This window comes from Corvus hawaiiensis, chromosome 11, assembly GCF_020740725.1.
Source record: "Corvus hawaiiensis isolate bCorHaw1 chromosome 11, bCorHaw1.pri.cur, whole genome shotgun sequence".
NCBI classification, from domain to species: Eukaryota; Metazoa; Chordata; class Aves; order Passeriformes; family Corvidae; genus Corvus; species Corvus hawaiiensis.
The window spans coordinates 17,287,393-17,303,146 of record NC_063223.1 but is presented as its reverse complement, the minus strand read 5'-3'; the positions used below and the strand labels follow the sequence as shown (position 1 = coordinate 17,303,146).

General features: G+C 55.1%; 1 protein-coding gene across 1 annotated transcript in view; it reads right to left on the bottom strand.

Annotated features, from left to right (window-relative positions):
- TEX264 (testis expressed 264, ER-phagy receptor) overlaps positions 1–15,444 on the bottom strand; it is a 39,458-nt gene extending 24,014 nt beyond the window's left edge. Inside the window, exons 1-4 of the mRNA XM_048315692.1 lie at positions 15,367–15,444; positions 14,385–14,452; positions 12,931–13,222; positions 7,356–7,577 (exon numbers count right to left, since the gene is read on the bottom strand). Coding sequence (XP_048171649.1) covers positions 7,356–7,577; positions 12,931–13,209 — 501 coding nt within the window. The 5' untranslated portion in view covers positions 13,210–13,222; positions 14,385–14,452; positions 15,367–15,444. The remainder of the gene's footprint in view (positions 1–7,355; positions 7,578–12,930; positions 13,223–14,384; positions 14,453–15,366) is intronic.
- Between the last annotated feature and the right edge of the window lie 310 nt (positions 15,445–15,754).

Sequence of the window (15,754 nt, the reverse complement as noted above, 5' to 3'; positions counted from 1 at the left end):
ACAAGCTGCAGAGGCAGGGAAGGAGCCTTTTAACTACCAAAGCTCAAATTTGGTCAGCAAACCTTTCCTGCTCAAAGCAGCAATGCTGTCAGAGCTGCAGTTTTACACTTGCCCCTGTGCAATAGCTGAATAGCAGAGCCAAAACAGAAGCTGCACAGTTTGCTTGCAAGAGGAAAGGTGTGTGCAGGCACAAGGCAGCAGAACTGCAGGAATGGCACCAGCACAGGCTGGGAAACCAGCACACACTGACTGGTGCACACTGGCGTGCCTGGCACAGGTCAGTCTTGTCAGCACTGAACACGAAGCACGGCCAGTGCGAATTCACCGCCCACCTGCAAGGACCAGGGAGAAGTTGACAGCAGAGGAGTAGTGGCCTGGGGCTGCCACATTCCTCTGGGGAAACAGGGAAGTGGGGATGCCTGCTGCGAGTGGCAGGAGACGTGACGCAGAGCTCCCCGTATGTTCCATCAGCTGCGCGGGAGGAGCGCGTTCCCTGCAGACACAGGTTAAACGGACCCGTTCCGCTGACCGAGCCCACCCCGCTCCCAAGGTCCCCACGGCGCTGAACGACATTGCCCACCACATTCCCTTCCACCTGGCTCAGCTCCCAGCCTGACGTCGTGGGCATCCTGCCCTCCCCACGCTGAAGGCGAGGTCATTCTCGCTTGCAGGACTGAAACATCTTTGGATGGTTTTGTCGCTAAAAATATTTAGTTACTAAAAGTCGCTGTGAATGCACGAGCTGATGTGATGTGACATCCAGCTGGGGGGTGCCAACCAGCAGTGAGCGGGCGGCCTCGCTGCAGAGAGCCCACTGAAAACCAGCTGTCAGTGCAGGTCAGCGAGAGATGAACGTGCCCGCAAAGGCACGGACACCTCGGGGTCCCTCTCTGCTTCCTGCCGCTGCATGTCACTTTTTGGACAGGCTCGAGCTGGAGCACCACGGTGCCCACGCCTGCTCCTCCTGCCCAGCCCAAGATCCAGAGCTTCACTGGCTCCTGGCAGAGAGCACACACCAGCCAAGGGCGTTCTCTGGTGCTTGTCCTCAACATCAACCAGGCTGGTGGACAACCAGGAATGGTCCATGAACAGTGCACGAGCTACAAGTGACATGACCTACAGCCCAGCTTTTCCTGGACTCTGTATCCTTACTCCAAATGCCTGACAGCCCAAGGCCCATTGGCCTGTCAACCTATCAACTCTGGTCTCGTCCTTGCCATCAACACAAGATGGACACATCAAATCCTCTATGACTCTCTAGGACTTTTTTCCCCCCTGTTATTATTTCATGTGTGAGGATCACTTACCAGCAGTGTCAGGTAACCTCCTGTCTTCTTGGGAACCCTACAGACCTACACTCAAGAGCACATGGGCTTAAACTGAAGGTCATCCCACCCAGCCAGGCAGCTGAGCCACCACCCCTATCCCCAGCACCCTCCCACAGTCACACTGGGGCATGGGAAGAAGGCATGAGAAAGATTGAGGGCTGCAGAAAGACACTGGCATATTCTGCAGGGTGACCCATTGATGCAAAGAGGAAGAACATAAACTGGATGAGTCTTGCCAGACCCACATGATGAGACACTGAGGGCAGCAAAGTCCCAGGTTAGTGGTGATACGTTCTGGATAGAGGTATCCTGCTCCTCCTTCTCTCTAGAGAGATGGACATATGGCTTTGAGTGGCCCTGGCTCAGCACAGGCTCCACCTCAGGCAGTAGTCTTCAGCCTCTGGTCCACAGAGCTTGCAGAAGAGCAAAGGAGTTCATAAGGAAAAATGAAGCTGTGACTCAAGAACACAGGACTAGACATCTGTTAGTAATTCCTAGACCTCTGGAGGAAAATTCAGGCAGGAGTTGATTGGCTGAAGCTGCCACTGTGATCAGCTCTCACACACGTGCAGACTGAAGCCTGAGCTGCTCACACACGACAAGCTGGCATTTAAAAATGCTTCATGCATAGAGCCTGAAATAAATAAACTAAATCATCCAGGAGAAAGAATTTAAGTGGAAAAACATCCCAATAATTGAGCCATTTTTGCAAATGTTTTATCTGCTCCCAACCCCCAACCCCAGCCTCCCAACACAGCAAAGCAAAAGGATGGCCTTTAAAACACAAACCACCTGGGATGGGAACATAGATCCACAGACCTTCATTTAAAACAGCTGGGAGAAAAGGATTTTCAACAGATCTGAGCAAAGGCAGCAGGCTCAGCAGCATAGCCAGGAGAGCCAGAGGGGAAAGATGAGTGCAGCCTCACAAGGGCACTGAGGCTCAGCTGCCATAAAGAACCACTTAGGCTCCCAGCTGCCCCCAGACAGAAAGGCATCCACGTTACAGAGCTGTTTGGGACACTAGGTAGGGGAGCAGAGTCTGAAGGATGGCACACATCCCAGATAGGTCAGCCAGGGAAAACCTCAGCAGCACCAGTGAGAAGGGAGGAGTGTTCACTGAGTATTTCTGTACTGAATTTGGGACAAAGTCAGACGACGTGGGCAGAGCATGCGGGTGAAATGTTTGCTCTTCCACGGCAAGATAAAATACATGGCTCACAGGCCCATTTTAACATGCTGAAGTCCCTGCTGACAAGCTGTCCACATGTCAAAGGGTGATCTCTGGCCAGCTGGAGATACTAAAACATCCCAGGAGAGACAGCAGCCTGTACCTGCCAACATTCAGTGGGTAAATAGCTGACTTGAACAAGCACAGACTGGCCAGGCGAAGACAGCCAAGGCAAAGTATACGGATGGCTGCAACTGGGCCAGATCACCAGGAAGCAAAGGAGATCAGCATAATTAATGCCAACCACTCGTTTACAGCTGTCAGATCCTGTTGGCAAATACGATTTATTTTTGTGGGGAGGGCGGGCTTGACTGATAAAACAAACCAGCACTCGTGCCATTCAATCAAGCTCAGAGAAGACGTAGGACTTGGCATCATTTCCCATCTTTAATCGAGGAACTACAACTCCATCAAAGGGCAGAGGCACATGTTTGAAGTTGCTATTAGCTGGCTCAGAACAAACCCAGGACTGGGGGTCTGTGGCAGGGGACAAGATCTCCACCAGAGATTCATGTGCCACAGCAGTATGACCATTGCTGAAATAAAGCATCTGTTTGAGCTACTGACAAGTCACAGAACTTTCTAAGTACAAAACAGGTCCAAACAAGAAACCAGAAATTAAGGCCAGAAAATATGGAAAGCACTAGAAAACACGGCAACTTTTCAAGCTTTGTATATTTAGCTTAGCAAAGAGAGAGGCCAGAGGTGACCTCATCCTAAACTGCCATAGCTGACAAGGGAGCAAAGCCTGCTCCAAGCTAATGGCCCAAGGAATAACACATTTCCCTGGCTGTAAACAGGAACAAGCCATGTCTTTCTAGCACCTTGTGGAGCTCCTTTTATGGAGAGCTGAGGTGTGGAGGAACACGACAGCGTCTGTCAGGCAGGAGCCAACCTGATAGTCTCCCAAATCTTTCCTAGCATCACTCAGCCACTGCTGCCTGAGATCTGCACTGCAAAGGGATGATTCACAAGCCCATGGAAGTGAGATACTTGTGATTACAGAGCCCAGGGGGAGGAAAAAAACTGGGAGTTTTGCTGAAGTTGAAGGACACCTTTACAAGACCATCTAAAGACATAAAACCCCAGTTTTCCAAGTTAGGCAGAGTCAGAGCTTGAGGTCAGTCAGCTGGTGCTCTGGAGGGTGCAAGGCAGCCAGGATGTTACTGGCATCCCTCCACTTCCACATCCTCCTTGGATGAAGAGAGCACAAAATTGACCCAAAAAACCCACAGAAAGAGGACAGGTTGAACGAGGCACTTCTAGGGCTGCAGTGGGAGACACCTGGCAGCTCTGCCTTGGATGCAATTAGCCACCTCTTCAGCTGCCAGAGGAGATCAACAGCCAGGAGGTCTAAGCCCACCCACCCAGCAGTGCCCACTAGATGCCAGAAAGGATGCAGAGAGATGCAGGGACACACAGCCCACCACAGAAAGCCCAGTATACCTAAACCAGAAGAAACACTCCTTGAAATGGCAGGAGGGGAATAACCCACTCCCAGAGCTGTCAGAAAGGGTCCCCGCCAGAGAAGAGCTTTCTCCTTTGCTCCCAGGAGTTGGGAGTGCCAGGTCTGACAGGCAGCTGTGTTGTGGGCCAGGAATGCACATCCCAGGAAAGCAGGGCACACCTGCCTGGAGGCAGGGAGAAGCAACATCAGAGGTTATTAGGGAAGAAATGCTTTTAAGGGACACTAAATAACCCCAGCCTATGCCTTAAATAACCCATGTTCAGAGTAATGAGCCAGCAGCCTCTCCTGGGCTCCTCAGAAGGTGATTCTAGACAGTAAGTCACTGCCAGCCTGCCATCCCTGGGGAAGGATGTCCTCTTACCTGCCAAGGATGGCTGCAGCCATTTCCCCACAGCTCCCAAAAGCCATGCCTGCACCCAGAGTCTCAGGGAAATGCCAGCTCCTGAGCTCACAAGAGCCGGGGGGGCAAAGATGTATGCTGCAAGGACAGCCTGAACATGAGACCTCCTGCTCCATGCCAGCCCACCTCCCTTCCACCCTTAATGAAAGGAGACTCATTATTATTAAAAGAATTCTCTTTGAAAATTATTGTTCAAAATTTGTTTTTAACTTTTCCTGTCCCTCCAAAGCAGCAGCAGACTGGGAAATACAAAGTCAAGACTGCTGAAAGCCAGCACCACTGCACCCTCACTGCTTGGGAAACATGAGCCACAAGCATTCCTGGTTAACTTCTGCACAGCACCAGCAAGCCCAGAGGGAGCCACACATCTCATCCACATCCACCAACCTTCAGGACTAGATGTCCCCAAGCTAACCTCATGGGAAGCCGTGGGAAGGCTTCTTTCAACTCTGCCCCAGACTTCCCCACCACCTCTCACTGTCCTCTTTCCTCAGCTGGACCCCAAACCCTCAGCTCCTTTGCCCTACACGCCCACCTCCAGTCCCCTTCTCCTCCCATTCCTCTTCTCTATTTTTCAGCCTCTCCAAAGCTTTCTCTGCCCTCCCTCCCCACCTTGCAACCCTCTTTGGCCTCCTTCAGCTTCCTCTCCATCTCCTGCTCTCCCACAACTTCTTTCTAGGACTAGGCAGCCATGTCATCCTCCCCCCACTTCCTCTAATTCCCTCTCTCCATGGGAGCCAGCATTTCAACCCTGCCACTGAGTCCCCCTTTCATGCCTCATGGCTTTTGCCATCCCACCTGCTGGGATGGGAGACCTGTGGGGGACCTGCTCTTGGCAGGCCTGACCCCCAGCTCTCATTAACAGCACCCTTCCCAAAGCAGGCACACAGGAAATAAATAAATAAATAAATAAATAAATAAAGCAAATCTGTCTCGCTACTCTCTCGGGTTGCTTAAGGGAGTTGGGCTCTGGGGGTGGGATGAAGGATGCTATTTGGAGAAGCTGTCTCCATGGCAACCCCCATTCCCACCACCGAGCGGGCACAGGTCACCTGTTTCCATGAAAGTTTCCCCCTTCCCTCCCAATCCCTCCACCCCAGGAAATGCCAGAACAGCCGCAGGGGTGCAGACAGTCCAGTCCGAGGGAGAAGCAGCAACGACACGAGAGAAGCAGCAGGGATGCTGCTGGCACGGCTGCAAACAGCCTCCCAAGTCCCCTGTGAAGAAAGAGACTCACACTGAGAAAGGCAGGGCATCCCCCGCAGTGCAGTGTGCAGGGAGCAGCAGCACCCACTCCCCTCTGCCCCACCTGGCATGGCAAATCCACCCTCTCCCTGCCTGTGTCCCCACGGTCATTGCCAGATGGGCAGGGGGGCCCTGCTCTGCTGCAGGACATTTGGACAGACGCAGGCACCCTGACCCACGTGCTGCTGGGACTGGGGCAGAGATCAAAATGTGTCCCCTCCCTCTGCACGTGGCTGTGGGCGCTGCACTTCCGTTTGATTTCAGTTATTTTAATTCGAAATCGGCCGCTCCCATTAAACACTCCCAGGTGCTCCCAGAATGACCCATGGTTCCCTTTTTAGCTCTAACAACTCCATCTCTCATGCGACAGATGCGCTGCCGGGACCTTTCCCCAACTCAGGCAACGTCAGCCCGGTGTCTCCGAGCGCTCCCGCGGCCAACCTGATGCTCCCGCCCGCGCCAGCCCCCTCTGTGCACGCCCGCGCGTCCGCCACAGGGCTGGCAGCAGCGCCCGATGCCCCCGCAGCAAAACAGCCGGCACAGCTCCAGGAGGAGACACAGAGGATGGAGTGAGAGGATGAGAACAGGGAACTGCTTCTGCTCTCCAGATCGGGGGGAAGCAGCAGTGGTGGTGTCACCTACTGCCAGTGTTAATGCATCTTCCACCAGTAGCAGCGGGCAGCTCCCTGTGGCTGGGGTGGACAAGAGGGTCAGCAAAGAGGCCCCAGCTGAAGTTCCAGGATTGGCACCCAGGCAGCCATCCTGCAGCACAGCGCAGGCTGGAGGGATTCACACGGTTCCTCCACAAGGCTGGGAGTTTCGCCAGGAAAAGCAAGTTTATAAATAGTGTGTTTCAACACGAACCAACGAAAGCGTCAGAACTCGACAGTCAGATAAGCTAAGGGCTGAGCACCGGCCCCTCCACAGCATCCGCCCCCACTGGGAAGGACAGTCCCTTCCCTCCATCATCCAGCTGGCTGGGACCTTCCTTGCTCTCTGGAAAGCCTGCATCTGGAGGTATCTGTGTCAGATATGCCGCTTAGGAACACCCTTGCCACGGCTGCTCTGGTTGCCAGAGCAAGGCAGCAGAGCTGGCTTCAAAAAGACCACAAGCAGCAGGGGTGGCCACTCAGGGGCAAGGGCAAACACAGCAAACAGCAGCCAGCTGCCAGCCAGGGCCAAGAGCAGCAAATTTCAATGTATTGCTTGAAAAGAAGTTTTCATAAGCCCACAGGCCAGAAAGTTTCTAACTTCTCCTCCTGTCCCTGAAGAAGACAGCTGCCCCACCGGTGAGGCTGGCACTCAAAACAGAAGTTCCATGACACGAAGCATTACACTGAAGGGCCCATACCTGCCAGATCCTAACAACAAGAAAGAGACTCAAGGGGAAAATCAGCTTTTATCTCTGCTTTAAGGAGAAAAGCAGCAAGTTATTAGATGAGAACTTGCTTCTCGTAAACACAAAACAGCAGAAAAGACACCCCTCTGCCCACCAAGCGAATGGAAGGACATCCCTGCTGGGGAACTACCTGCCAGATTGCAAAAGGAAGAGATCTTGATGGTGGTGCCCAAGGGAAGGCATCAAGAGATGACATGTCAGAGCAGCCCCATCAGCTGTCAGAAAGAGAAGCCTCTGACAGCCCACTGAACACATGCAACGCTCCTCACACCACACTCGCTAACCTTGATGTAAGTGTCAAGGGCTGGGTGGACACGGTTGACTGCCAGATGGATGGAGAGCGGCGTAGTGAACGGGAAGGTGGCCATGACCACGTGGCTGGGAGCAGGGAAGCTGAAGATCTTAAAGCCATACTTCTGGAACCGTTGGATCTGCTCTTCCGATGGCTTTGCGTCTCCCTCGCTCAGGATGCGGCCTATGGCGAAGCGGCACTTCTCTGGAGACACCTGATTGAAGGGGACAGACAGACAGACAGGGTCAGAAGAAGAGAGAGGCTTGAAACTGGCCAAAACCTCAATCTGCTGAGCATGGAGGCAGGAGATGGCCATAAAACAGTAAAAGCAATGGCCCAGCATGATTGGGCACACCAAGGCAGGTGCCTAGTCCTAACCCAGGCTGATCCAGGCCTAAATCATCTACACTCCTCCCAGCCTAAATGCACAGCCCAGTGGGGAAGGTGCTGCTCCTCTCCTTGGAGGGTAGAGGGACTTGCAGCAGAGAAGCTAAACCCCACCAAGCAGCTCATTCAAACATGTCACAGGTGACAGTCACTGCAGGAAATGTCTCCTGATCCTGCGTCAGAGACCCCACTGTCACCAAGTGGTCACTGCCATCCCCTTTTGCTGGACACCCCTGCAAATCATGGAGGGGGCTTAGAGATGGGATCACAGCTTGCCTGGTTTGCCTCCACCCCACCCCCGAGGAAGTCACCTGGCAGCCATGTGCACATGCCACCAAGCAGCATGGGCCACTGGCACTAAGCTGGAGAGAAATCCAGAGGCTGCTGGGTCCTTCCAAAGTAGGCACACTCAGTATGGTAGTTTTGGGGTGGGGAAACTGAGGCAGGTAAGACTTGCATGCAGTCACCCAGCTGTTTGTAGTAACACAAAGAGAAAAACATTCACTTCTATCCTGAACCCCAACAACATACAAAACCTAAAAGATGCTCTCCTTACAAATTTGAGGATGCCTCCCATGGGTTGCAGGGCTCTCAGCCCAGCAAGTGGGGTGCTCAAACCCCTGCTACCAGCACAATGAAGGCCCACGGGACTCCAGCCATCTCCACACCAAAGCTGACCCAGGCCAAAACTTTGATTTCTAGTTTTTAACAGAATCCCACCACTCGAGTTCAAGCTTACCCACAGCCCTGGGCAGGAATGTGGGAGGGGGCAGGACAACCCAGCCACTTTCCCTGATACAACCTAAAGGCACAAAGGTGTCACAAAACTCTCACAGGGACGATGTGAAGCAGAGAGAGGATGCACCAAGGCCAGCGTTTTACTGGTTCCCATGCCCATGCAACGCCACAAGGGGATCTGTGCTCCCTTATCTCATCCCTAACTTTGCTGCACTAAAGCTCACCAAAGCTGCCTCCTGCAGTGTAACTTCTCTCTCCACACTCCTTGCCCTGCCTTTCCCTTAAACACTTTTTGATGTCGCACGGCGGGACCGTTCCGGAAGGGGAACACAAGCAGCTGTAAATGGAAGGAAGAAAGCAGCCTGTGGAGCAGCATCCATCAGGCTGGGGACACGTCTCATGGCTCGCTCTTGCCCTCCTGCGCTGCAAGAGGGAGCTGCACACAGGCCTGTGCCCAGCATCCATCACTGCTCCGGGCAGGAAAGGAGAAGCAGATCCACCCCAAAGACAGCAAGAGGCAGCCGTAAATGGCATCCCTGGGAAAAGAGCCAGATGAAACAAGGAGATATGGAAATCTCGATTAAATTCCTTTAAACATTCAATCTCCATTTATGTCCTGAGCAAAGACAGTTCAACCCCAGCCCCAGAGCAACTGTTGGAAGGACTGGAGCGGGCAGCAATGCTAGGCCAGGAATGTTTGCTTCCTCCCTCCTCCTTTCCTTTTCACAGCAAGTAGCCCCACAAGGGCAAAGCCCACGTCAAGGGAAAGAGGGAGGGAGGGAAGGAAGGACAGAAGGAGGGAAGGAAGGAATGCTCCACTTAAAACTAATTTTTCCCTAACAGATTTGTCTTTTCCAGTAGGCAGGTGCTGATCAAAGCCTCTGTTCCCCCAAGCATCCTGACAGAGCAGTTCTGGAAATTATTACTTAACCTATCCAGCAGCTTTGCCGATTGGAGGAAAAGACATTTCTGCATTCACAGAGCATTTTGGCCTTATCTATCCAACACTTGAGCACGGGCTGGTTGCTGAGCACACAGACTGCAGGCAAAAGGCCCTGGCATGTGCCCACAGCTATACATGAGCAGGAGCTTGGCTGCAGCTGAGCACAAACCCACCCGCCACATTCAGTCCTTACTGAGGAGTTATTTTTGTTCCTGCCAGAGGTGGGAAAAGGAGGGACAAGTCCTCTGGGCTGCTAAATATTAAAGAAAAAGGAAAAAGAAAAAAAAAGTAGTTGAAATTAATATTAATCTTGTCCATTAAAACACATAAAATATTGCTGGCAGGGGTTTGGCAGAACTTGAGGAGCATCCTTGTGTGAATGTTGGAGAGCCAAGAGTCAGCAGGGAGCCCCAGGGACGCTGGTGGCAGCAGCTGCCCTGAGGCCTGGCATGACCCTGAGGCAGCCCACATGCTCCAGGCCATGGGGCTCCCCCCAGCCCCACTCCCAGCCGAGAGTAGCACATGGCTGCTGCTCTCCAGCTCAGCATTTCCATCCTCTCTCCTAGCCAGAGCTTCCTTTGACCATGAGTCCACCAGCACAGTAATTGCCACATGGCACTGGCTGGTCACCAGCCCCTTCCTGCCCCAGTTTTGGGGGCACCAAGCTCCCCAGGAGCCATGGCTGGGGGTGGCTGGCTGGCCAGAGCCCTCCAGCACTCTGCCAGCGACACTGTGGGACATAGCCAGCACGCTCTGCTGCCTGATGACAAAAGGTCTATTTTTGGAGACAAATCAACATCCGTCGCAAGTGGCCAGCTCTGGGAGGGGCAGCTCTGCCAGAAGGTGCTTCACCAAGGTCAGGAGAGCACTGAGAATGAGGAGGAAGAGGAGGAGGTCATCTCTTCCTCTCAGGGGAAAGGCAGCCTGGGTGACCGATCCCACCCCACAGAACCTCCAGGAATGAGGAGCCAGCAGTGCACACCATCTCCCATGCCAGCATGGTTCAGTGGATATGAGCACACAGGGTGCCCCACGGGATGCTGGGGTGCTCTGCACCTGAGCCAGCACGTCAGGTATGAGCGTTGCAGTCTCCAGCCAAGAAACCAAGCCACAGCTGGCCCTTTCTTCACCTGCCCAGAGGCAAGAGAACCATCTGCCCCAAACACATTTTCACTCCCAGCACCCTGCCTGGCCTGACCTGCCTGTTGATGACATGTGGATCTCTGTTGGAACCACTTCAGGAGCCACAGATCAGCCCGTGGAAGGTCCCACCAGCACCCCAGCTGCTCCAGCAGACCAGGTCTGACACTGTGCTTGTGGATGGCAGGCGAGGGGGGGCTCCTGTTACTATGCAGAGCTGCAGGCACTGCAGCTACATCCTGCACAGCCCCCCTGGATCCCAGCCACCACAGTGACTACAGAGACAGAAGGCTCAGGCCAATGTCACCTGCTCAATGTCATGAGCAAAGGCAACCCTTCCAGAGAAGGGCAAGGTCTGTGGGGCTGCCTGACAAGCCCTGGAGGGCAGGTTAGGCTCTTGCCACAAGGAGGAACAGCTGGCTTCCAAAACCCTGGCTGGCCACCAGAGACAAGGCCTGCAGCCCCACTGCCTTCTCCAGCCCCAGGGTGAAGGCAGAGATGCAGCAGCTACAGGAAGAGGAGAAAAAGAGACAAGATCTGAAAGGGGAGGCAGTTTGACTCTGTACTGACAGCCCAAATTTTCAGGTTCACGTGGAGTTACTCCTTCCTAGCCTCACCTGGTGCTACCAGGGAAAGCATTCCCTGTGCCAGCCAGGGCAGGAGTTACCACAAATATCCTTATCAGTATCTGTGGGCCTCAGCAGTACAGGCTTCTACTAGCCCAGGCTTCGGCAAACAAAGAGCCAAGGCACAACACCCTTGACACAATGGCAGCTGAAAGGCGGCAGGGCAACCGCAGGCACACGCACACCACACCCCTGGAGCAGGACAGCACTGGGAATGGACACTGAGCCCTTCCCACAGCACTGACTGCCTGCTCTGCGTCCGGAGACCACGGCAGAACAAGCAGCAGCATCAGGACTCTCAGCTCCAGGTGAGGAGCTCAACTCAAGGACACAAATTAGTGGCAGTGAAATGGCCGCTCTGACCACGTGAGTCCTGGCACCCCCAGGCGCTCTCCATGGCTCCTGCTCCAAACATGACACTTCCTCCAGACAAAAGTGTCCAAGCATGCCTAGTCAAACCCTGCCTCTGCCCAGCTCACCCTAAGGAGAGAAGTCATCTTTGCCATCATTCTTCCCAGGCCAAGAGGCACCATAGTGTCTTCTCTGCCTCCCATGATCCAGGTAAGTAGACACAAGTCAGGGCATCACAGGATGTAAGGACACAAGGTGGCTGAGCACACCAGGCTGCACTGTGCACTGCCAAGCTCAGTGCTTTCTCACCTCCAGTATCTTCCTGTCACAGCTCACTCAGCACTATGTTTTCATGGACAAGTTCTTCCCGCAAAGCAGGTCCAATCCTTGGGAGTACCATCTTGCAATCAATGAAACAAGGTTTCTAAAACAGGACCAGCCACCCTCAGAGCAGAAGAACTGGGTGAGGGCTACCAGCCCAAGCACTGTGCCCTGCACCAGCCCCCAATACACGTGCCCAAGCACACATGCACAGCTGCTGGCCATTCTGTTGTCCCTCCTCCCCACAGATTCCTCCACGGTCACACTAGCTACTGCAGAATTACCAGGGAGCCAGGCTGTCTGCCCCAGACAAATGCCCACATGCCATTATTTGGATACCCCAGAGTCACCCGGCATCAGCAGCCAGGTTCCACCCCCCCAACAAGTTCTGATGCACTTTTGTTTGTTCCTTGCCTTTAACTGTTCCCATGGAGTACTGGGCTCTGGCTGGCAGCCATCAGGCAGCGTGCTTTCTGCTCACCTCTCAGCCTGAGGAGCATCATGGAGCAACTGTTTCATCAGACAGGAGCCCTCAGCACGCAGCACCTGAGGTTTCAGTAAGAACTCTCAGGGGATGGAAGAACTACAGGGAAGCTCAGAAACACATGAGAGCACTAGAAACGAGAGAAGGAGTATGGATGAGAACAGACCAAGCTGAAGAGACCACCTGCTTTCAACCACAGAGCTTCAAGTCCAGAAGGAGCCTTGGCTGCACTTCCAGGGAACATGCTAAGGAATGCCTCACCTTCGGGTCCTGAACACTGGCTTCTGTTCCATAGCCAGATCTGTTATCCTGCTGATACCCTGTTCAGCAGAGGATATCAGAAGATACCAAGCTTTGCTCACCCAATGCCTTTCAATCAGGATTATGCAAAATCTCATCTGCTTTCAGGTGCCTTTCCCACAGAGGATCCTCTGTAGATCTGGGAGACCTTGTGAACCCCAGTGCTCACCTACAGAGGATGGGCTGCACGTGCCTGAAACACAATTAGGGAGCACCCCGAGCCGGGAACCCGGGTGCTGACCATGAGAGCGTGCTGGCCTCGCTGGGCACACCTTACCGTGTGAGGGTTGTCATAGTAGACACCGATGGAGCAGAGCTTCGAGGAGATGCTGCAGCCATCCGTGAAGAGCTGCCCGGATTCTCCATATGGGCCCACCCTGAACTTGTAGGCCAGTGTCATGTTGCCGACAGGGGGGGAGCCAGCACTCACAACCACCTCGGTGAAGAGCCCCGAGTAGACGACGAAACCGAAGATGGTCAGCAGCAGCAGCACGACCAGCACCACGATCAGCCCCAGCAGCACCCAGTCAGTCATGATGGACTCCTGGTGCACCATGGCTCCTGAGGCACTGGCAGCAAGAGCAGAGAAGAAAAAGACAGGCAGTCAAGCGATCTCTCGGGCAAAGAACTGCTCTCTAAAGTGATTTATTTGCAGCTAAATGCACTCTCTTCTCTCTTCCAATTCTTCTTATGTGTGAAGCTTAATAGAGTGGAAACCCCCCAGAAGCCTCCTGCATATTAGTCCCACATTGCATCAGCCTGTTCCAATTGGTCACCAGGTACAAATCATATTGCTTCAACGCCACTTGGGAATGAGGTGGTTTTGAAGGGAGGACAGAGAGGCATCACCTCCATCTCCTCAAAACTGTTCAAATCCAGTTCTGCAGCCAGGGGAGACCAAAAGCCACCCTGGGAGCCTGCATCATGCAACAGATAACAGATACACAGCAACTGGGCTAAGGATCAGGGAACCATAATAAAATAATTTATCATTTATAGATATCAGGCCCACTGTAACCAGGGCAGCCCCTTTGTCAATAAATCTAGAAGCCCAGACATTCCTGCAATGACCCAAATCAGGACCATACCAGTTCAGATCCAGATCCAAGCACCCAGAGAGGCTCAGAAGAAGCTGAAGACCCAGCTAGAAAAAGCATTCCCAACACACTCAGGTACAATGAATTACTGGTATTCCTTTTAGATGTCTTTTTTTAAACTAAAAGAGTTTTTACAACTTCAACAAAGGCTTCCTGTTTTGTTTGGCATCTTTTCTCTTGCGCTCACTGTGGGACACAGCAGCCTGGTGAATACCTCCTGCTTGTTTTCACCCACCAAGTGCAACCACTCTGGGGAGTTGCAACCCAAACCATTTCAGGAGAGTTGTTTGTGTTTTACACTCCCTTGAAACACAGCTCTGGTCACAGGGAGTGGTTGCGATGCCCCCCTGGGACTTTCACAGAAGGTAGGTTTGGAAGTGAGCGTCGAAGTAAACAGTCCACCTTTACCTCTGTGTGTTAGTAACACACTTTGTCCACAAAGAGTCGTTCACCGAGGCTGCTGCTTGTTCACTCAGCTTTACAAGAGAAAAGCCACATCCTGGTAGGAAGCGCAGGCGGCTCCGCTCTGCTCAAACCCAGCAGGCAGAGATACGGCATAACCAAGCCCTGCTGAGCCCAAACCGGGGGCCACGCTCCTGGGCTGGGCACCATCTCACACCATGACCCCACTCACCTGAAAAACCAGCTCAGCCCAGAAATGCTTCAAGACATCTGATCCACAGGGGTGCGGGATCTGTGGCGCTGCAGCAGGAAAAAATAAGTATCATTGCTTCCTCTCAAACTCACGGGGCCAAAAGCAGCAAAACAGCTGCGGCAGAGCAGCCGAAAGGCGCCCGGTCACCTCGGACCTGCTCCCCAGAGGAGCGGTATCCCGAGGAGGACCTCGGGACCACGCAGGCCAAGATTTCTTCCCAAAACTCTGTGGCTGAATGCACAGGCACCAAGAAACATGGAAATGGGAAAGGAACGGTGAAAGAGGACGATGTCCTGCCTCTGCTGGTGTGTCCCAGCCTGGCCGTCCCCGGGGACACCTGAGCCGCCCCGGAGCTGCTCCCGGGTGCCCTGGAAGCCGAGAGCTCCCGGAGGGATACACCTGTCCCCGCAGCGCCTCGGCTCCTCCCTGTAACCAACACAGACCCGCACTTCCAATCACGGCTCCGGTGAATTCCCCCGAGCTGCCAGCCCCACGCCCAGCCCCAGGGCCCTGATGGCAGCCGCCCCAGAGAGCAGGTTATTTTTGGCTGTTCTTCACAGTTCCCGTGGCTCGTTCCCCGCCGGCACTTGCAGGCACTGCCGGTTCCCCCCAGCCCTCCCCACGGGCCGGGGATGTCACCTCCCCTTTCCGGCCGGGATGTCGACCCTCCCGGTGCCCGTGCCCGGCGGAGGGTGGGAGTCTGCCCCGAACGGCCCCGCAGCCCCGGGTCCCGCCTGCCCAAAGGCAGCGCCCTTCGCACCGGCACCGGTGCAGCCCCCGCCACGGGCGTGCCCCCCGCCGGAGCGCTGCGGGACCCGGCCGGCGCCCTCCGGCTCCAAGCAGGCCGCGGCCTGGGGGGACCGGATTGGCGCGGCACTGCCTGCCGGGCCCCGCAGATCCCCGCAGAGCCGCCCCCGCCGCGGTGCCGGGCGGGGTCCCCGGGCACCCCCCGCGCTCTCACCGGGACTCCCGGTGCGGCCGGCCCGGAGCGATCCCGGCGCCGCCCCGCCCCGCCCCGCCGCCAGGGGGCGGCTGCGCGCCGGGCCTGGGGGCGGGGCCGGCGGGGTGGGCGGGGCGCGGGGCCGCGGCGGCGGCGGCGGGGCTGGGGCGGGGCTCCCCAAGGGCCGCGCTTCCCTGCGGGGGCCGCGGCAGCGCCCCGGGGGAGCGCGCCCCCTGGCGGACGGGCGTCGGCAGGGCCCGGCCTCCGGGCGTGCACGGGTTCGAGTCCCCCCGGAGGCTCCACGGGGCTCCGCACAGCTGCCGGCTGATTCCCGACCCTTCCCAGAGCCTCCCCGGTTGCCCAGCCCTGCCCTCAGCAGGAGGGCTGTGGATGCAGGGTTCCCAGACCC